Consider the following 22539-nt stretch of genomic DNA (forward strand, 5'->3'; position numbering starts at 1 on the left):
TCCGTAGATGAGTCTATTAAGGTTGTTGTTTTGCCCACATCAGGATTGATATGGGCTTGGGGGGATCGTAAAAGCTTGTTATTTCGTACTTTTACTCTCACATTTCTTATGTTATGATTAATTGACTAAAAATAATTTTTTTAATTGATTTCCTTTTTTGTCCTTTAATGCTGTTTAGTTTTCCTTGTCTTTTATTTTTTTTTCAACTATATATATATATATATATATATATATACAAACAATTCAAGCACTGTTCATTATTTTTGCTTTAAATTAACTCTAATAATGAGTAAGAGCAGGCATAAAATGGTCCATTAAGATAATAAAAATCGGAAAAAAAATTGCAATGAATGAGGATTATTTATTCCTTTCTACTCAAGAAAAAAAAGAAAAAAAAAAGCCAGCTCATAGAAACTATATTGTTCATATTTTATCCCAGTCAGATAATAAAAACATTAAAAAAATCGTTTAAATGAACAAATAAGAAGGAGATATTATTTGGTGATCTCTAAGTTGATAGCCATGACAACGGAACGTTTTCTCGCGACATGGAGACCTGCCCGTGAGTAACAGTGATACGAATAGTGACTGTTGTTCTTCGCCTTCCATGGATCGGGAGAAAAGCGAGACCGAGGCGGCAGGGAACTGCACGGGCCGCAGCCGCGGGGCTCGCACGCCGGTGATGGCCACAGCCGCTTCCTCCTCCTCCTCCTCCTCCTCCGCCAATTTCAACCCCGGGGATCTCTGCTCGGATCCACCGCCGCCGCTTCGCCTCTCGCGCGAACAGCACGAGCTTTGTTCCGAAGCCCTAGCTTTCCTCAAGAGGAGGCTCAGAACCCCAGCCAAAATCGCCCAGGCGTTCGATCGCCTCCAGGTCTTGGTCGACCCTTCTCTCGAAATCGTTCCATCTGAATGTTGGGTCTCTTGATTTCCTCTCAGCCTGGATTTAGTACCCTTAACAAAGATTCACGAAGTCGGCAGATAGCGATTCTTCCATCTTCCTAATTCTTAGCTGAAATATTCGATCGGCATGTTTTTTTTTTGACAGGAGATGAGGCTAACGAAGGATGAGATGATGAGAAAGTGTTCGGTGGCTCTGCGAGATGCAAATTTGGGGAAAAATCGCTACATGGATGTCCTCCCATGTAAATGCGGAAAATAAATCTTCTTATGTCTTTAAGTGATAGAATTAAATCGCTTTGGACACTTTGGAGTTTCGATCTGGAAAGTTCATTGATCGCCTTCTTCTTTCTCTTTCAGTTGATAATAACAGGATTATTCTTGACTCTACAAAAGGCAACACCTCCTCGGCGAATGGTTACATTAATGCGAGCTTTATTGGGGTACAGTCACTTAACCGACTTCTATTTCGTGTTGGTTCATATCGAGTATAATTATGTTGGATGGGCCAAAGCAGTAAAACGTGCTGGAGTTTCATCTTTGGTTACCTTGGCGAACCTTGAATGCAGATTGGTACGGGTGAGAAAGTTTCACGGTTTATTGCTACACAAGGTCCGCTTCCTGAGACCTCTGGAGATTTCTGGGAGATGGTATTCCAACACCGTTGTCCTGTGATCGTGATGCTAACGCTTGTTGATAACCCCAAGGTGCTTTGTTGCAATCTCTGAAATTTTTGTTACACATCCAGCTGCTTTGTTACACATTGTGACGGTTATAATGCTAAATGAGCCTACACTGTCATTAAATTTAGCAAAAGCATTTTTGGAACATGAGGTTTTAAGGTTTTATGCCTCCAAGTTACTAGGTCAGTCATATGAGGCTGAGTCTTTGACATAATAAGGATTGAGATTCTGTTGGTATTTGATTTCTAAAGCCATATAAAACAGCATAATTTACTTATAGCCTGTAAAGATCAAACTGATGTGTCTGACAAAGAAAGATGTAAGAGAGAAGGCTATGAGGAAAGAAAGAATTAGAGAAATATGAAAATCAAAGATCTAAAAAAAAGGAAAAAAGGACCGAGTGGTCTCTTAGGAAAAGAGATGTCAAGCTAGATATTCTGTATGGTGGTATCGTATCATTGTATTTTTTTTCTAGGATTTTTAACACAAGCAAGTAGAGGGAACGATTTGGAGAAGTTTTAGATACATTTAGTGATTGCTAAAAGTTGTGGATTGTTTGTATGCTTACTTCCAAATGTTTTAGATTTAAAGAATAGCTCGTACATGGATGTGCGCAGAAGAACAACTTAGAGGTCTTTGATTTTTTAAAATTTTAATTATTATCTATATATGTTATTTAGATTGAGATGTTGTGAACTGTTGAGAATGTTGTGAATAATTTATGAGTTAATTGATTATGACTTCAAACATATAACAAATATGTTGTGCAAGTTATTTGTTGAGGTTTGTATCTTGTAATTCCCATTTAGTTTCTTATAGGGATTGTAGCATTGTATCTAACCTGGCTTGGGAAGGAGCATTACAATGTAGTGGTACCAGAGTCGATATACTATTAAGCATAATGAGGGACTCGAGTAGGAAAAGATTATTCATGGATGAAGCTAAAAGACACATCATAGACTTGGTTGGGACACATGCACTATGTTAGGTTTTGGTTATGAACTTTATTTCCTTGGCTAGGACACATGCACTATGATGTATCATACTTATCATTTAGTCCCACAATGGAAGTAGAAGGATACTTAAGTAAACTTATAAGGGCTTTATGGGTTGGGTGTATTATTATTAACTTGATCATATACAATTTAGACTGATGGTTCAGATCAATTATCTCATTAGATTGACTCGCGATAGTGATTGCTCATAGAGTCTTAATGATTCCTTGGCAATTTCGAGCACAAGCTAACAAGTGCTTAATATGCAACACAAAGAATTTTTTTTCCTTAATCATTACTTGGTAAATAGTATTCCCATCAAAGTTTGCAATACCTCCCATTATGTTATCTAATCATGTTTCCTTTTTTTTTTTTTGTCTCTTTGGAGCTTTTCATTATTGAGTATGTCTTTGAACTGTCGATTGGTTGACTCACCTACTTTTCTAGCTCTTTGTAGAATTATCTAAATATAAGATCACTCCTTGATTTACATAGTTTTCTAATAACATTCATTATCTCACTTTGTATTAATTGCCGTTTATATCATCCTTTATTACTTTAAATATATCTCTATCTTTACAAAATGGCAGATGATGAGGAAATGTGCAGATTATTTTCAAGCAGATGATGGTCTTAGAGGATTTGGAAAAATCAGTGTTGAGACGAAATATACAAGAATCTGTGCTTCTTCATTAGTGCTGCGATGCTTGGAAGTGAAGCATAAAGAGGTGAACCAATGTGGAAGTTTGTTCCACTCATTTTCTGTTTGTTTGTTGTTATGTGAATATAAGCATGTCAATTGGTTCTCGTCTGTTAAAAAAATAATAATTTGACACTTGTTGCTTTTCATATTTTACTAAAATAAACAATTCATTTTCTTTATGAAAATGTTTGGACTGCTAATTGAACTTTAGGATTAACCCTTGTTTTTTATCATAAATGTTGTGTCATTAATCATAAAATCTTATCTCTTCGGGAGGCTTTTCATGTAGCTGGTGAAGCCAACTCTTCCTGTTCTCCATATCCAGTACCCTGAATGGCCTGATCATGGGGTGCCTGCAGATACTGCATCAGTGCGAGAAATTTTAAAAAGGATATATCACGTTCCACCCAGTATTGGTCCTATTGTTGTGCATTGCAGGTTTAGAACTCGCAATAAAATGCTTCTGGTTTGCCTCGATATTCTTCTCCTTATCATCCCCCAGGTCTGACACTCTATGTTCCTCTTTTTCAGTGCAGGGATTGGAAGAACTGGTGCATACTGTACCATTCACAACACGATCCAAAGGGTTCTTGTTGGTGATATGTCTTCTTTAGATCTTGTGAGAACTGTTGCAGAGTTCAGATCCCAACGGATTGGGATGGTTCAGACAGTGGTATCTTATTTGAGTTTCTTCTTGCTTTTTTGTTATCTGTTTTAGTTTATAAATATCCAAGGATGGGCTACATGAGTCAGAGGCCACAGGTGTGCAGATTTACACTCTCACATATATAAATATACATTTAACTAAAATTAAATCATAGAGTTGTAGTAAAAGAAAAACATGTTTCTTATTTTATATCTGCTGGACATAAAAAGAAAGATAATGTAAATTAAGCCTGTAAGTTGCTATAAAAGATCAAATACAAAATCATTGAAAATATACAATCCACACAATCTTAATGTTGTGATAAGCACTGTGCTCTTTTCTAGACAGATTAATGGTGCAATCCTGCAGTTGTGCGCTTCTTTTTTCTTCTGAAGCAATAATAAGATATTTGTATGTACCTCTTAGACTGTCACAATAAATTTTTTTCTGAACAGGATGAATATAACTTTTTCTTTGAGTTGAGGCAATACCAATATGCCATTCTCATTACAAAATCACAAGAGGGAAAGAGAGGAGGATTAGTTCTTTCCCAATTCCCACATGCATCCTAGGCCCCCTTTCTCCACCTTTGATTAGAGGCGCTGACGATGAATGCCCTTGAGGAAAATAAAAAAAATATATTTGTAAAATGCTGCTAAATTAGTTTTAACTAAAACTTGATGAATTATCTACTAGTCTATGTTAAATGAAGTTGATTATTATCTTAGCTATTCCCCAATTTAGTATGGGATCATATATATATTGCTCATTTTAGTGTAAAGGAGGGTCAATTAAATATTTGAAAGATTTTTTAGAATTTGTTGTCAATCTAAGCCAGCTTTCTTTACATTTTGCAGAACTTTCTATAGTCATATATATATATATATATATATATATATATATATATATATATATATATATATATATATATATATATAGTTTTCGATACCTTATTTAAAGTAAATTTAGGCCAGTGGGATTTCAGTGAAATCTAAAAGGCTTGTTGGTGAATAAGGAATATATATCTTTCATCTTTAATTTAAGTATGTTCAAACAAGGTAGGAATATTTTGGATTCCCTTAGATATGGATAGATTGCATAAGGGTGAACTAGTTGACTTCTGGTGTGGATCAACTTTCATCTTGATGGCATGCCTAAACCAAAGATCCAATGAAACAAATGAGTATGAACTTGATTCTTCAGAAATTCATGGTAAGGTGAAGATGGTTGGGAGCCAGTATTATCATAATCATTGAGCATTGGCATCATACATATGAATAAACATACGCACATATGATAACATGAACTAATTATTATTGTTGGATTACTTGACTAATTTTTCTTGGTAACAACTTGAACTTCCAGTGCTGTTTAAGATATACAACAATATGAATGAAATGGGAAATGGTTAATAGAAAACTGCTTATTAAGTCAGAAAGATGTCACAGGAGTTCATTGCTGAAATATGTTTGTACTAATGACGATCAGGAACAATACTTCTTCTGCTATGCTGCAATTGTGGACGAACTAGAGGAACTTGTCTCGAAGTCCAAATACTAGATGATCTTGAAGGTACCTCTACCTGCATCTTCTAGTGCAAAAAGAGTATTTAAAATATGCATGTACATTACTGAAATTTTAACATGACTGTTAAAAATGTTTCAGGACATGTCGATCGCCATTTTCTGCTTCATGTGGGCAGTAGAGCTTGTTGTTCGTATTGTTATGTATCAAGAATGTTGTCAAGAAGCAGAAGACATGCAGCATAGAAACCCTTGAGTTGCCAATGTATGTTGAAGAGAGGCTGCGGCACAGGATTTAAGCACTTCTTTATGGCTTTCAAGATGTCACTATTGGCACACTGTTAAAGTGAAAAAGACTATCATGATGATGAGATAACAAAAAAATTTAGATATCAAATTTTTTTGAAGCTTAATGTACCTGACCGCTGGATCTGTTTGGTCAGTTTGTATATCCTCAAGTTCCTAAGTCCAGTGGATTCTTTGCTGTTGGCATCTCTTCTGTTAATGAATTATGAGATTACATCTACTTTGATTCTTTGTAGCTGGAATCTCCTTATGCCAATGAAAGATTCTCTAAGACCTAGTTTTTAGTTGGTAACATTGCACATCGCATTGACCTGTATGATAAAATTTGTAACATCTGATAGTTTATAATATCAAGGACAAAATTATCATGATGGAGATTCTTTTAGCTTGATATGTATGTTTCTGAATGCCTCGGAAGTTTTTATTACTATCAAAGCACCAACATAGAGATTGTCTTGTCAAAATGGCATTTTGATCCATCAGCTTTATTGTCAATGATGTAGAAGTTAGCAGATACGGTGAGTCCCAGAGATTTGATAGGTAGTGTGTTAGGACTCTAGCTTGTAGAGTCCTAATTGAGAGGGACATTCATGTAAAACTGTTAGGACTCTAGCTAGGAGAGTCCTAATTGAGAGGGACATTCTGTTAGGACTCTAGCTATGAGAGTCCTAATTGAGAGGGGCATTCATGTAGGAGGTGTTTTCTTAGAGAAGAATTAGGAGTTGTAAGGGAATAAGAGTCTTGACTAGGAGTCCTACTAGGAGTTTGTTAGAAGTAAGAGTCTTAAGTAGGAGTCATATTAGGAGTTAGAAGCCCTATAAATAGCCATGTATTCCTTCTCTTTTCATAAGCAATAGATGAATCTTTTCTGCAGCCTTTGAGCAGCAACTTGGAGGGAGGAACCCCTATAGTGTTCCAAGGAGGCCGATCCCCTAAAGAGATCAACCCCAAGTTTAGAATCTGTAAGGGTTCTAACACCTGGTATCAGAGCAGCGTTCTTGGCGTCTCGTTGCCCTTCCACAGCCATCCATCAACCCTCTACAACCATCCAAAGCAATTCCCACAATTGCTTAAAAGATCGTCATCGAATTCCGCCATCATTTCCACCACCGCGGATCATCCTTTGATCTCCCCGTGAATTGCAACAGGTTCTGGTTTCCTACCTTACTGCTGCTGCAATTTAGTTATACTTATTTGAAAAAAAAAAAAATCGTTCCTATATTGCTGCATAAACTTTTCGTCACAAAGTTTTCATCTCTACGACGAAAGATACATTGCAGAATTCCAACCGCATAGCACCATCTGTTTGATCTTGCTACTGTGCTTTTTCTATCCAAATTTTTACGAAATTTTATGACATCTTTGACACTTCCTAACAGTGGACTTCCCTTTGGTTTCATCAAAAAATTCTCAATATAAACTACTGATCTTTTATGTCCAATCTGTTGCACTTGAATTGCAGAATTCAAGCCGCATAGCACCATCTGTTTGATCTTGCTACTGTGCTTTTTCTATCCAATTTTTTACGAAATTTTTATGACATCTTTGACACTTCCTAACAGTAGATTTCCCTTTGGTTTCATCGAAAAATTCTCAATATAAACTACTAATCTTTTGTCCAATCTGCTGCACTTGAAAATCTATGCTGCAGAAAATTTCAGCTGTATATCGTTGCCTTAACCCATTTATTTGCAATCTTTTTTGAATGAAATTTCTTATACACTTCATAGATCATCTTGGATTCCATCTAAGATTGATCTATTAAGAAATTCATCTCTAAAAACGATTTTATGTTGCTGCAAATTTTCATCGTAACCCGCTGAAATTTTTCGACGATAATTCTGCAATTGCAACTTGCACCAATTTCCTTGCTGTTATACTGCCGAGATTTTCTTGATTAAATTAGATATCCTTGTTTTCATATAAACTGTGATTTTGCTATCAATTCCCTCCTCAATTCTCTCAAGTTTTTGGTGGAAATTACGTCGAGAAACCGTTGTTTCTTCAATGACAATTCTACTCTTACAAGACAGCACATACTTGCTGCAACTTCCACGGATTTTTGTCAAACCTTTGCTACCATCTACCACAGATCCAAAACTTTCATCTACATCCCTAAAACTCTACCAAACCACACCCTCAAACTGCACCCAAAACAGTCACAAAACAAGCCTAAACCGCAGCCTACATCCACCAATCCACCAACACTTTCGACCATCACTTCTCTCAACCTATACATGCCTTTAACCCAACAGTAAAAGAGAGATCTTAACATCATTGATTTGGGGCCATATACTATGACATTCAAGGAGGCAATCAATGCTAAATTCGAAGCCTTGGAGGCGCGAATGAAGGATAAGATTCGGACACTCTTTATCGAACTCAGATTGGGCCGACCACTAAGCCCGAAAAAATCATATCACAGAGAGATGAGTTCCATGGGAGGGGAGGCTCTATGACTGAACCCAACTATCCATGCATGAGAGTGGACTTCCCTAGATGGGAAGAAGGAGACCCGATTGGTTGGATCTCGCGCGCGGAGCGATATTTTCAGTACCATAAAACCGCAAATGCATCTATGGTGAAAATTGCAGCTATACATCTTGAAGGGGATGCTATACAGTGGTTTGACTGGTTTGAATATACTTACGGAGTCCTTTCATGGCAACAATTCAAAGAAGGACTGCTGATCCGCTTCAAACCAACCGATTACGAGAATATTGATGGACAACTAGCAAAGATCCGACAAACTTCCACCATTCAGGAGTACCAAACCAGGTTTGAAAGGTTATCTAATCAAACTCATGATTGGTCTTAAAAATAGCTATTGAGGATCTTCATTGAGGGCTTGAAGCCGGAGATCCGAAGAGAAGTTAAAGCGCGACAACCGTATACGCTTATGGCAGCCATCTCTTTCGCACAACATCAAGAGGAGAAATTGAACCATTTAGCTCGAAGGACTAGGGTCACTCCTCAACCAGCAATATTGAAGCCCTTAGCCCCCCCCTACTGTTGACCGAGTCCCTGCACCAAAATGGTTGACAAGAGAAGAGCTTCAGGAGCGATCTGCGAAGGGGTTATGTTGGCATTGCGACGAGCCGTGGAGCCATGAGCATCGCTGTAGTAAAGAGAGACTTTTTATCATTGAACCAGTAGAAGTAGAAGAAAAGGTCATTGAATATCCAGAAGAGAGCATTGAACATAAAGAAGAAGATGCAGAAGAAGAGCCACAACCGACCGAAGTTACGGTACATGCACTAGCCAGCTACTCAAACCCGCAAACGATGAAAGTTGGAGACCTTCTCAAACAACAACCGATCACTGTTTTCATCAACATGGGCAGCACTAATAATATCCTAAACAGTAAGGTTGCTATCCGAATGGCATTACCTATCGAGAATCGCTGCAGGTTTGATGTTAAGGTCACCGACAGACAGATTTTGAAGTGTGATCGTAGGCGCCCGCAGGAGAAACTATTGTTGCAGGACCAAGAGATAATTGCATATTTCTTCCTTCTTCCTCTTGATGATCATGAGGCAATGCTCAGAATTAAATGGTTGACAACATTAGGTGATTTTTCTTGGAATTTTATGAAACTAATTATGAAATTTTATAGTAAGGAGAAACAGGTGATACTGCACGGGAAACGTGGGGGCGACGTAACGATGATTTGCACACAACAAATGAAGAAGGTTTTGCATAAAGCATGCAGTGAGTTTTTGGTACAACTTGAGCAGCAAACTAAGGGAGAGTCAACAGAATTTGAAGATCCAAATCTACTTCCTTTGCTTGCTGAATTTTTAGATATATTTGACGAACCACGCAACCTACCTCTTACCCGCCGGCATGATTATTATATAACGATTCTTCCAGGCAAACCTCCAGCAAATGCTCAGCCATATCAGTATCCACATCTCCAGAAGGATGAAATAGAATGGATTGTAAAAGCGATGCTCGAAACAAGAGTTATTCGGCCATGTTGCAGCCCCTACTTTTCACCGGTGCTCCCCATACGAAAGAAGGACAGAACATGGCGATTATGTGTTGACTACCGAGCTCTCAATGGCATAACCATCAAGGATAAATACCCTATTCTAGTAGTAGATGAATTGCTTGATGAAAGGGAGCACAAATCTTCACAAAGCTGGACCTTCGATCCGGGTATCATCAAATACAAGTATGTGAAGAAGACATACTGAAAGCCACCTTTTGAACACACAACAACCACTATGAATTTTTGCTTTCTTCAAAAGAAGGTGGAATATCTTGGGCATATCATATTAGAGGAAGGTGTGGCAGAAGACCCCTTTAAAATTGGAGCAATGCAAAACTGGCTGACCCCAAGAAACATAAAATTGCTACATGGCTTTCTGGGTTTAACAGGCTACTACTACAAATTCGTGAAAAACTATGGAGAGATCAGTGCACCACTTACTTCCTTACTGAAAAAAGATGTCTTCCAATGGTCGGACAGAGCCTCTGCTGCCTTCGACAAACTTAAGGCAACCATGACGACAACGCCGGTGCTAACACTACCAGATTTCAACCGACCCTTCATTATTGAGGCCGACGCATCTGGAGTCGGAATTGGAGCCATTCTCATGCAAGATGGTCGACCACTCGCATACACTAGCAAGGCATTATCTCCCTCCGATCAAAATATGTCAACATATGATAAGGAGATGCTCGCCATTGTGCGCGTAGCAACGAGGTGGAGATTGTACTTGATCAGGCGATACTTTCAAATCAAGACCGACCATAAAAGCCTAAAATATCTCTTGGAGCAGAAGATATCTTCCCCCGAGCAGCAAAAATGGGTAACAAAACTTCTTGGATTTGATTTTGAAATAACTTACAAAAAGGGGAAAGAGAATGTTCTTGTAGATGCGCTTTCGCAGCTACCCGAGCAAGTTGAAGTTTCGACCGTTTCACTTCCGACCAGCGACTTTCTTAAGGATATTAAGTTAGAATGACAGGAAGATTCAAAGACTAGTAAGATTATAAAAAAGTTGGAGGAAGCACCAAGCCCCATGACTCATTACAATTGGGACTCAAAAGAATTACACTATAAGGGACGCATTGTGCTTACGATAAATTCTACTTGCATCTTCACGAGCAGATTTTGGACAAAGTTATTCCATATGCAGGGTACTAAATTAAATTGAAAAAGAGTATGGCATATCACCCACAAACCGACGGCTAGACGAAAGTTTTAAATAGGTGCTTGGAGACAGCCCAAAGCCACCCACCAAATATGACTACCCAAAGAGAACTCCAGACCCAGCCAAGTGCCATTATTGATCGACGGATCGTGACTCGACGACGATGACCCACTAATGAAGTGCTAATACAGTGAGCGAACCTACCAATAGAAGATGCCACTTGGGAGAACTATGATGACTTGAAGATCAAATTCCCAGAATTCACGAATCATCAGCCTCGAGGATAAGGCTGATTTGAAGAGGGCGGGCGGGTCTGTTAGGACTCTAGCTTGGAGAGTCCTAATTGAGAGGGACATTCATGTAAAACTGTTCGGACTCTAGCTAGGAGAGTCCTAATTGAGAGGGGCATTCATGTATGAGGTGTTTTCTTAGAGAAGAATTAGGAGTTATAAGGGAATAGGAGTCTTGACTAGGAGTCCTACTAGGAGTTGGTTAGAAGTAAGAGTCTTAAGTAGGAGTCATATTAGGAGTTAGGGTTTAGAAGCCCTATAAATAGCCATGTATTTCTTCTCTTTTCATAAGCAATAGATGAATCTTTTCTACAGCCTTTGAGTAGCAAGGGTTCCAAGGAGGTCGATCCCCTAAAGAGATCAACCCTAAGTTTAGAATCGGCAAGGGTTCTAACATAGTGTTACCTTGGAACTGCCAGACCCTGTTATATCTAGGTTGGTGTATCTTCTATATGCATTGCATGACTGAAACTCTAATGCATGGACAAATCAACAGTGTAGAGGCTCAACTGGTTCAAAACATTGATTCTTTTTTTTTTTACATGGTACATCTTTGTTTGAGAATCTTCACTGGATATTATTTGCAGATTGTTTTTCTGTCAGATTTGTATGTGCATTTTTTTCAGGTCTGAAAAAAAGTATTCTCCAAATACTTTTCAAGTGTTGCCCATCTGTTGAATGCTCAACAAGTGCTGAGTTTGACTAATCAATTGGTATGAGTGTGGCGCTTTAGGAAAAGAAATGGCATTTGTGCAGTGAATTATATGAGAAGAATGGTTAGACTGTTATATAGTAGCACAGGATAAGGATTATTTTTGCTGCTAATTTTTACGAATGGTGCTGAAACTTTTGGTTGGTATGGATTTTTATTTTTCAGGATGCTGATGCTGAAGAGTGTAATTGCTGACTGAAGAACAAACAGGGGAAGCAAAACACCAGAATTGAACACATGGCGATGGGGGGGGGGGGGTAGCCTGAGCTTCATGTTTATTCATCCTACTATTGTTGCATGCCTGCAAACCTATGAGATTCTTGACAGTATCATTTATGCAATTAATATTCAGTCTTGGCAGCCTCTGGATTAAGCCTTTTGTCTTTTGCTGTACGCTCACTGATGATATTGCTCAGGGCAGTTGACCTTGCGGAGGTCCCTTCCCTTGGTTTGACCACCACCTCGCAGCACCAGGTATCAAGTGGAAAAGGATAACAAGTGACCAGCCGTAGCAAAAGTGTTGTCGCCTTGTGAGAATGAAGGTAATTCACCTCGAGGAAAACCAATGAATAGGGAAAAATTTATGTGCTACCCAACAAGTATCTGATGCATTTTGCATGGGGTTTGTCAGCTCATCCCAAAGAAGGTTAATTAAACGTTCAAGCCACTGCATCACCAACCTCCAAACGGTATATACTTTCTTCTGGTCTAATATATTGAAATGTTCATGGTTCTTGACAATCCATAGTTTAATAGCAGAGGTTAATTAGTGGTGCCATGGTTTTTGAGTAAGCTTACAGTTAACTTTGTTTCACTCAACAATACATGGCAACTTCCACTGATTTGCAGATGCATTAAACACACAACTCATGTTTTCCTTCTGTATTGAAAATATATCTTAAATCCTGCACAGTTAAAAGTTCCATTAGCTTGGGAAGTGTTAGAAAGCATCACTAAACAATTTAAATCAGGTTCCAAGTAGTTCTGATCTCCCTTTAGTTGTGCATTTTATAATACTTGATTTTGATGGTGATTCACAGATCTCCCTTTAGTTTTCCTTCTGTATTTAATGCATGCCTTTAATCTTGTGTGGTTGGGAATTCCATTAGCTCAAACAATTAAAATCAGGGTTCAAGCAGTTCTTATGTCCCTTGAATTATGCGATTTATAATAAATACTAGACTTATATGGCGATTCACAGATGCAGTAAACACAACTCATGTTTTCTTTCTGTAAAGAGAACATGTCTTTAATCCTATACAGTTGAAAGTTTCATAAGCTTAAGAAATGATAGAAAACATCACACAGCAATTTTAATTAGTGTTCCAAGTAGATCCAGTGTCCTCTTGGCTTTGCATTTTATAATACTTGACTTTTGCCATAATTGTGTTGCTAGTTCTGATGTACCCATGGTTTTGCATTTTCTAATACTTGACTTTTGCTTTGGTCGAGACATCACAGGTTTGTTTGTTTGTTTTTTTTTTTTCTATATAAAAGATTTCTTTTTCTTTTGCATCTTAGAGTCTTCTGTATTAGTGCATAGAGCATGAAAGAAGGGTGACATGGTCATTTGCTTCCTTTACTAAACTTCATTTCTTGCTAGTTGTTCTACGCAAATATAAATCATAGAGAAACTGGCATGCAAACGAGGAAGATTTTAAACACTAACATACCAAAGAAAAGAAAATCTAGAAGAAAGAATAGACTCATTCCTTGACTTCTTGATCAATATATTATACATGAAATTGGCACATTCTATATGTCATAGGTGGCTTATGTAGCTTGGACTTGCTACATGTTGCCTACGTTTATGTTTGACTTTTGGTTGCTTCGTGGGCTTTTACATAAGAATGGATGCAATCTTCTTCTCCACTGCAGGCATTATTCAATTGATCATCTCACACACAAATATAAGAGGTAAAACCTACAGGCATGACTTATGCATTCAGGTTGACAGTACATCAATAGTTTGCTCTTTTTTTCATTTAATTGCATTACTTTGTTTAAACAATTTCCATCAAAGTGAAATTTGCAGGTTAGAAGTTTCTGTGGTTGCAATATAATCCACAAAGCTCACAAGATTGTTGACAAGTCTTGCCCCATTCAATGAAAATTTCAGATTGTGTTGATCATCCAAGAAAAATTAAGGTGATTTGAGCTACATATATGTCGCAATCTTTTAAGTATTACATAACATGCATTTAACATACTTATAGCAGGTTTCAACTTCCTAACATCTTACCTATGCATAATTGTATCTGAATCACTAGGATGTTTCCTTTGGAGACTTGCCTAATTAATTTTCACCCGAGTGGGATTTACAGATTTATCGAGGACAAACTAAGAAGAAACATGTCTTGGAAAATTAGCAGGTGACTCAGTAAAGCTTATTTAGGTTACAAGATGATAATTTTAACTCATCAAATAGGTTACAAGATTAATTAAACTTAGGAAAGCCCATAATCTACAGAGGGATCATCTATCACAATGCAATGAAAAATGTGCAATTTGTCTTAATATGGAGATCAATATCCCAACCTGATTCTGGTAAGAGAAAAAATTCTCATGTTTGACTTTTTAGTAACCTGAGAGGTGCAAGTATGACTTGGTTATGATAGGACAAAACTAGTCCTGAGACATCCACGTAGTGTAATTCCACTCGAAACATCCTAAGAAAATTCTTTCGAAACGCATGTTATATTGTGGATTGCATCTTCTGATAGGAAAATTCATGTCTCAGAAATGGTCCAATAATTTTTAGTGAGCATGAGATCATACAAATAAAAAAATAAGGGGAAAAAATCTTGATGTGATCTTACTCTTGGGTTATGAAGTTGACCCTGATGAAAGTAAAATGTCAACCCTATCTTAAAAGGAGAAAAGAAATATGAGAGTTCAACGAACCATATCAAGGCTTTGACTTTTTCTCATCAATCTACTGATTACTCGCAATCTGATCTTCTAACAGCTTCTTCTCCGCATCCAATCCCACTTTTGATGGGATGAGATGTCATCAACTATTGTTCTTCTGCTGACAAATAAGAAGGATCAAATTAAAAAAAGCCATGATTGGCTCACAAATAGATTAACAAAGTCAAACATCATACCAAAGTCCACGTTGAAATATCTACCTTTTATCACTTTAGAAACAATATCCCCAGAGCGGCATGCATGTAGAGGTTGGCTCCCAACAGTGGCTCGAAGGGAGGCATATTCTCGTATCGATTCTCAAAACCGATTGAATTGAGCTGCATTGTTTCATATATCTAATGCAAATGCAATCTGTACACTATATCTCTGTATGCAGTTTAGCTAATCTTGGAAAGTGTGGTGGTTTTTATTATGATTGTGTGGTTGGACTTGGTATTCCAAGTTGCTTTGTATTGGTGGTGTAGAGAATTGGAAGCTCGTCCTCGAGCGTTAAGCCGCTCGTCCTCCCTCTTCCGGCATCCGATTTCTCTGCCCTCTGCCTCTCCGTGTCCGCGAGAAAGATCACATCTTGAGCTATCGATCGCGCCGTCGGCGGCGCTGACGCTTTTCCGCCTCCACTGTTCGACACTCGGAGGTTTCGTTCTTCGTTGCGTCGACCAAAGGTCGAACCTTTTCTTCCTGGAGTGTTGTTTGACCCATTTCCTTGTATAGATTCGGAATCGTCTGTTCTAAAAATTCGACCTTTTATCTGGTTTTGAGTTTCTTGCTTGTTGTGGAATTGGCCGTGGAAAATGGTAAATGGTTATAAAGATTGTTCCTTTTTGGTTTCCAGGATGCCTTTATGGGTTGGGGCTAACATCGGAGCTTGCATTGCTCAGTTCATCTTCATGAGAAAGAAGAGGGAGGATTGACAGAATAAGGATTTAGTGCAATGGGCGGGATTTGCGCTAAGATATCTGCGCTAGATAGCTCGCCAGATGCAATCACAATTGACGGCAATGGCTTTGGCGACAGTTTCTCTGTGGCTCACGAATCTTATGGAAAGGCAGAGAGCATCTACCAGACGATGCCACTGGAAGAAACTGTGCAGAAACAGTCGCGTGAAGGCACGTTCTCTAGAGTTGACATGAGTGATTTAGGGGGAATCGAAACTGTAACTGGAAAGCAGCAATTGTGCAAAACATCTTCGCATAAATCCAAGTCAACTGGATCAGAATCCGTGGCCTCAGGAAACTCAGGGATGACAAAGGCAAGTGTCTTCTTTGTAATTCTGTTGTTCTCATCTGTGAATATGAAGGCATATCGGTTAAATCAACTTCAAAATGACACGCAACAGCATAAATAACTCTGCATTTTACCAGATACTATGGTTCTTAGGACTGGTATATTATGTATTTGTGCATTTACCTCCCAATTCTTGACTTGTAGAAGATGGATGGATCATCTCCATTCTTGCTCTAGTCTTTAAGTTTCCACATGACCTTCAATTGGACATGCACTTCTATCAAGTGAACCCTATAGTTTTCATGCACAATTCTCACGTTTTATAGAGGAAATGGATAATGCACTGTGTATGATCAAATATGCATGTTGTATATTCACAATTATTCCAAAGCCATTCATCATCCTGGAACTATAATTTTCATTTATCAGTTGTTGTTCCTAACTGATATGTCTTGGTAATTTGTCTATATATGTTCATCTGATTCATTTAGCAGTCCTCTCACCATGTACCTGAAATATATAGAAAGAGTTGACCATCTGTTTGTCATATACGGTTCATCTTAAGTAAGAACCTCGAAGTGATCGTTTCAAGTGCTCCTTTTGTTTCATGAAGTACTATTATATCCTTTCTTTTCACTTTGCTACAGGTTTCTGAAGTGAGTTCACTCTTGGGAAGGGCTGGTACTGTTGGACTTGGGAAGGCAGTTGATGTTCTTGACATGCTTGGTAGTAGCATGATAAGTTTGAAATCTGGTAGCAGCTTCATGAAGGGGGTCACAACAAAAGGGGAAAAAATCTCTATATTGGCTTTCGAGGTGGCCAATTCAGTAGTTAGAGGTGCTAATCTCATGCAATCACTTTCAAGGGAAAACATAAAGCATTTAAAAGAAGTGGTGCTTCCATCAGAAGGTGTGCTACGCATGGTCTCGAATGATATGGATGAGTTATTGCAAATTGCTGCAGCTGATAAGAGGTGAATAATTGACTCAGAATTATTGCAATGTTAATCTGGAAAGTAGCTGCGAGAGAAAGATAAGTAAACACAAACACTTTTACTTCTAATGGAAAAGTGCTGGATTTTTTTTCTCAAATTAACAGAGAAGAGCTTAAAGTATTTGTTGATGAGGTTGTTCGATTTGGTAACCGATGCAAAGATCCTCAATGGCACAACCTAGACCGCTGTTTTGCCAAGTAAATACTGATAATTCATACAGACATATTATCACTGTTTGGATTTAATGACATTTGATGCAATAAAAATGTCACATTGCTGCTTCATCAATTTTCAGATTTGATTCAAAACTTACACCTCAGAAGCAAATGAGAGAAAGAGCACTAGGGGCGATGCAGTATTTGATGACATTGGTTCGGTATACAGCTGTTAGTATTCCTCCTTGATAGTAAAATTTCTCCATTTTACTATCAAGTTTTCATGATTTTTGTGAATATTGATGGTTAACTGTGCAAAACTAGTTTTTTTTGTACTCTGGTTTATTTACTGCAACTAGTCAGAAACAAGTTTTGACAATGTTAACACTTAAATTGGCATTGCAGTGCCCTTCATGTTCATCATGTCTAGAATGCTCATTGCTTATTAAGCAAATCATATATATAGCTATTGCCATTTTTCACTGAAATTGAATATTAAAGATTTGTGTCTATATTTAGCATTTTGTGTGCCTAAAGGAACCTACTATTTATGTTTTCGAAAGAGGCTGCATATAATGTGTAATTAATGGGTCAAATGAAGTTTGCTAAAGGCAACTTTGTTGGCACAATCTAAACACAATATACTGGTAGAGACACAAGTGATGGTCTATCCAATGTGTAATTAATGGGTCAAACGAAGTTTGCTAAAGACAACTTTGCTAGCACAATATAAACACAATATCCTGATAGAGACACAAGTGCATATAACACTGATCTATGCATTATTTTTTTCATGTACAGGTAGTAAGATCAAAGTGCTGTTGACTACTTTTGATAAAGTGCATTTCTTGTTGTTTTCATGAACCACTAATCTGATTTGAAATTGTTACAGACTTGCTCCTTGACTCTTTCTGGGCATTTATCATTTTCTGAAACATGGTTATTCTTCTGATTTCCTGAGAAAATTTTTCCTTCTTTGTTCATTAAATTTTATACCTCCTAGGACCTGTACCATGAGATGTATGACTTGGGTAGATCAGAGAAAGAATATCAACGGAGACTTCAGGACAAGATTGAACATCCAGTTCAAAGAGGTAGAGTGGCTTTATAAATGAATATCCTGAATTTAATCATGATTTTGAGACTACAGTGCTAAACATTTTCTTACTTTAAGCTTCTAGAATACAGGTTAGACCTCATATAATGAAGTAACTGATGCTTATCTGGATGAATGCTTTGCCTCTACATTGTTCAAAAAACATGTCGAAATGCTGTTTTGTTTTAGTTAATTTAGAAATGATCATCAAATGCCTACAACCAGTTTTTGTCCTTGAAAATATTGTGGTTTTCTTCCTCAGTACAACTAAGAGTACTTTTCCTAAAAAAAGAGAACTCAGAATTTTCTACTCAAAGTCAATGTGGCCATGTCATGACAAAGAGATTAAGTTGGTGGTAATTAAAAATCTATCTCAAGCAAACTCTGGCATGAAACCATCAAGATTACCACATTTTACAAGTAACAAAATCTTTAATAATTTATGACAGTCGACTCAAGATTAGAGTCGAGTTGTCATAAAATGAAGCCATAATTACCATACTGAAGGAAGAAAGCTTAGGGTATTGGAACCATGGATTCCAGCCTAAGTGAATACAAAGAAAACTAGACCATGACACAAAACGTGGACTATGAAAACTGAGGGAACTGTACTCAAAGGTTTTTCTCTCAATTCTGTATTTCTTTACTGATTTTATTCTTTAGATAATGCATTCATCAACATGATAATAGTACTCTAAAAAACTTTTGAACTTCAATTTAACATTAAATCATTGCTGTTCTCATGTGATAACAGTGATACCAGATTTAGTCCATCACAAACAGCTCATCTTCTGCTTTGTTCACATGCAGGGGACAGCCATCTGATTCTAAGGGAAGAACTGAAGAGCCAACATAAGAATGTAAAATTCTTAAAGAAAAAGTCATTTTGGTCGAAGAGTTTGGAAGAGGTAAGCTGATGGTACTGATTTACATATTGCAATATAATAAGTCCTGTCACACACACTATGATTATTAATTATCAACTTTCTTTAGTATTTTTGTTCGTCGGTCGCTTGAATCTCTGATTTTTATGTTTTTGTGGTAATATAATTTACTTATTCTCTTCTATTCTAGTCTTTCTGATATATAAATATTCTGCACAATAATGAAGGATTTTCTTTTTCAACTACTTGGGTGATTAATAAAACTATTCAAACTTTATTATAGGTCATGGCAAAACTCATGGTGATTGTTCACTTTTTGTATTTGGAGATTCATGCTACCTTTCAGCTTGCTGGTATTTTTTTCTCTCAACAGTTATAACTCATTACTCAAATACTATTATTCTCTTCACTAATATGAAGACAAATTGTTGGTCACCCCTTGTGATTAATACTTCAAAGTTCAAACCCGGACCCAGTATTTTAACTTTATTGAAGGTTGTAGAATTTATGTGCCTTTTTCCTAATGAGTGATAACCCATTTTTACGTTGCATTCAACATACAAATTTTAATCTAATTACTGTGCTGCTCTCAACTTCTTGGAAAGGTTTAAAAATGTTTTCTTGTCCTTCTGTAGATGGAGATAAACATGTTGGAGTTTCCAATGTTCATCAGAGATTAGGACAGGCCGGCCTTGCATTGCACTATGCAAATGTCATAACCCAAATTGTTGCACTTGTAAGTCTTTTATTGTGACACCTAATTTTTAATGCTTGTCTATCGTTAACAAATATTGTTAATCTTTGATCTTATTGTTTCATTGTACTGATTTTTCATTGTTTTCCTTTTTTTTTAACTGCAATTTAGATTATTTATTCCAATAGATTTGGCATTATAGAACTTTTTTTCAGAAAATTACCTCCAAGCCCTTCTAAATTAATTTTCCTTCTAATGTAGTTTTAATTTTAGGCTAAGTGCAGAGTTCTGGTTCCCCTTTTCATATATCAGATTACTAGACAAGAGATCCATATATCAATATATTTGGTTTTACATCTTCGGTGCATGTCCCTAGCTCCTAAAGCCTGAAATGGGATGTTATAATATGAGAAATGTAAATTTGATGAGAAAAGGCATCAACGAAGTTTGCTACTCTCTCTCTCTCTCTTCTCCCTGTTCTGCAAACCAAAAAATTAGAACTATATGAACCATATAGTTCTAAAACTGGGATTTTCCTGGAATACAAATATCAAGAAAGATGCTTCAACATGTGATAGAATTAATCTATTGGTTTTACTGACTAACATTGATTGTTTGTTTACTTAACAAATCCTAGCTCCAGTCCTCATTGTCTCTTGTGCGTATTAGGTTTCACAATCGAGTTCTGTGCCTCCAAGCACGAGACACTCATTGTACCAAGGATTGCCACCCAGCGTGAAATCTGCTTTACGTTCTAAGTTGCAATTTTTTCAGTTCAAGGAAGAGGTAAGCTAATGCATAACTTCAGCACTTTCGCAGACCACAGAATGACTGATGTTATCATAATTTTATGAAAATTTGTATGCAGCTAACAGTTCCTCAAATCAAATGTGAGATGGAGAAAACTTTGCATTGGCTTTTTCCACTTGCAATCAATACAATCAGGTATCCTTTTTCTTTGAGTATCTTTGTTTATACTTCAGCATATAACACAGAATTTTGTTGATTTTATTGAATCTTTTTGTCCAATGACTTGCACTTGTGTTTCTACTTGTGGCCATCGCAAATCATCAGAGCACACCAAGGCTTTGGTTGGGTTGGTGAATGGGCAAAAACAAGGTCAGTAGCTAATTCACTGCTTTCCTTGTGGAAAATTTGGCATCTACTAATGTAAAAGCAAGTCATTTGGGATGTGTGTTTTTCTTTCAGGATCGAATTGAATCAGATTGCTGCTGCGCAAACTGGTGTAGTCAAGATCGAGACACTCTACCATGCAGACAAGGCAAAGACCGAAACATACATACTAGACTTGGTGGTGTGGCTTCACCACCTTACAGTTCGGTGTAGGCCTGGCAATGCTGGCTTTAATCCCCCTGTTAAATCGCCTAGTTGTTCTCCTGCAACAAAGAGATCATCAATCTCTTCACCAGTGATCAAACCAATCGGTTTTCTATCTAAAATTACCTCAGTAGACCAAGAGATGTTGCGAGATGTCAACTTGAAGAAACCAACTCCGGGGATCCGCAAAAGCCAGGAATTTGGCACTTGCGGACCAACAACTAGCAAGCAGAAGATAAGCAGTAGTCACTCCACAACAAGGGAGTACAAAGAGTTTTCACCTACGACTGTTGTCAGTTTCGACATCAACAGGAAGAGAGCATTAAGAATACCTGAAAGAGTGGACCGATGTACCAACTTACAATCTCCGTAAAAGATGACGAATTGGTCTGATTTTTTTCGTGTACATCACATGCATGTCTCCCAAAATTTGGCTGAGCCAAGGGGCCAACATGAACTTGTAAAGAGTCACTAAACATGTCTGTAATGTTCGTAATTGTTGTCATGATCGATATGTTCCATGTGTACGACAATGAACAAAGTCAGTAGGAATGAGGTTAAATGGTCATTACTGTACAAGGTGAGAACGATTCTTCCGGTAATATAATTTTTCTCTGTTTGTGTCATTATATATAGTATTATGAACATATATATATACATATATATATATGTATATGTATATATATGTATATATATATATATATACATAAAATATATGTATGTATATATACATACATATATTTATGTATATATACATATATATATGTATGTATATATACATACATATATTTATGTATATATATATATACATATATATATGCATATATACATATATATATGCATATATACATATATATATATATATATATATATATATACATATATATATGTATGTATATATATATACATATATTTATGTATATATATATATACATATATATATATATACATATATATATATATACACATATATATATATATACATATATATATATGCACAGCAGCAAACCTTGAGAAGTAGCATAATTAGTAGCATATAAACATCTACTTATCTGTAAAAATAAGTGCTGTCAAATGTCAAACTATGGACTAAAGATTTAGATATTTTTTAATTAATAAAAAAAAAAAAATGACGATAAATCATGCAGTCGATTCCAAAATAATTGGGAGATGCGATAGGTTGGCGGACAAGATGGAGGTGCAGTATATCAGCCGTACCCAAAAGTCATCCTCCAAAACGTGTACTTTTATGTGGGACCCGCAGTCCGCTTTCTCGCTGAGACGAATAAGAAACTAGCGCGTG

General features: G+C 37.0%; 2 protein-coding genes across 2 annotated transcripts; both read left to right on the forward strand.

Annotated features, from left to right (window-relative positions):
* Positions 1 to 514: 514 nt before the first annotated feature.
* LOC103977076 (protein-tyrosine-phosphatase PTP1) lies at positions 515 to 5976 on the forward strand. Its single transcript, XM_009392486.3, has 9 exons — positions 515 to 874; positions 1049 to 1145; positions 1261 to 1343; positions 1470 to 1607; positions 3169 to 3306; positions 3571 to 3719; positions 3813 to 3954; positions 5416 to 5499; positions 5593 to 5976. Exons 1-8 carry the CDS (start codon positions 608 to 610, stop codon positions 5485 to 5487), a joined length of 1086 nt encoding a protein of 361 aa, XP_009390761.2. The 5' UTR covers positions 515 to 607; the 3' UTR covers positions 5488 to 5499; positions 5593 to 5976.
* A 10115-nt stretch (positions 5977 to 16091) lies between these two features.
* Positions 16092 to 21862, forward strand: LOC135633820 (protein PSK SIMULATOR 1-like). The gene is made up of 12 exons (XM_065143758.1): positions 16092 to 16100; positions 16723 to 17048; positions 17174 to 17266; positions 17365 to 17455; positions 18228 to 18318; positions 19131 to 19228; positions 19488 to 19557; positions 19840 to 19940; positions 20568 to 20684; positions 20767 to 20843; positions 20973 to 21017; positions 21108 to 21862. The coding sequence occupies exons 1-12, from the start codon at positions 16092 to 16094 to the stop codon at positions 21607 to 21609; spliced, it is 1620 nt and encodes a 539-aa protein (XP_064999830.1). The 3' UTR covers positions 21610 to 21862.
* The last annotated feature ends 677 nt before the right edge of the window (positions 21863 to 22539 follow it).

The sequence above is a fragment of the Musa acuminata genome, chromosome BXJ3-3 (assembly GCF_036884655.1).
Source record: "Musa acuminata AAA Group cultivar baxijiao chromosome BXJ3-3, Cavendish_Baxijiao_AAA, whole genome shotgun sequence".
NCBI lineage: Eukaryota > Viridiplantae > Streptophyta > Magnoliopsida > Zingiberales > Musaceae > Musa > Musa acuminata.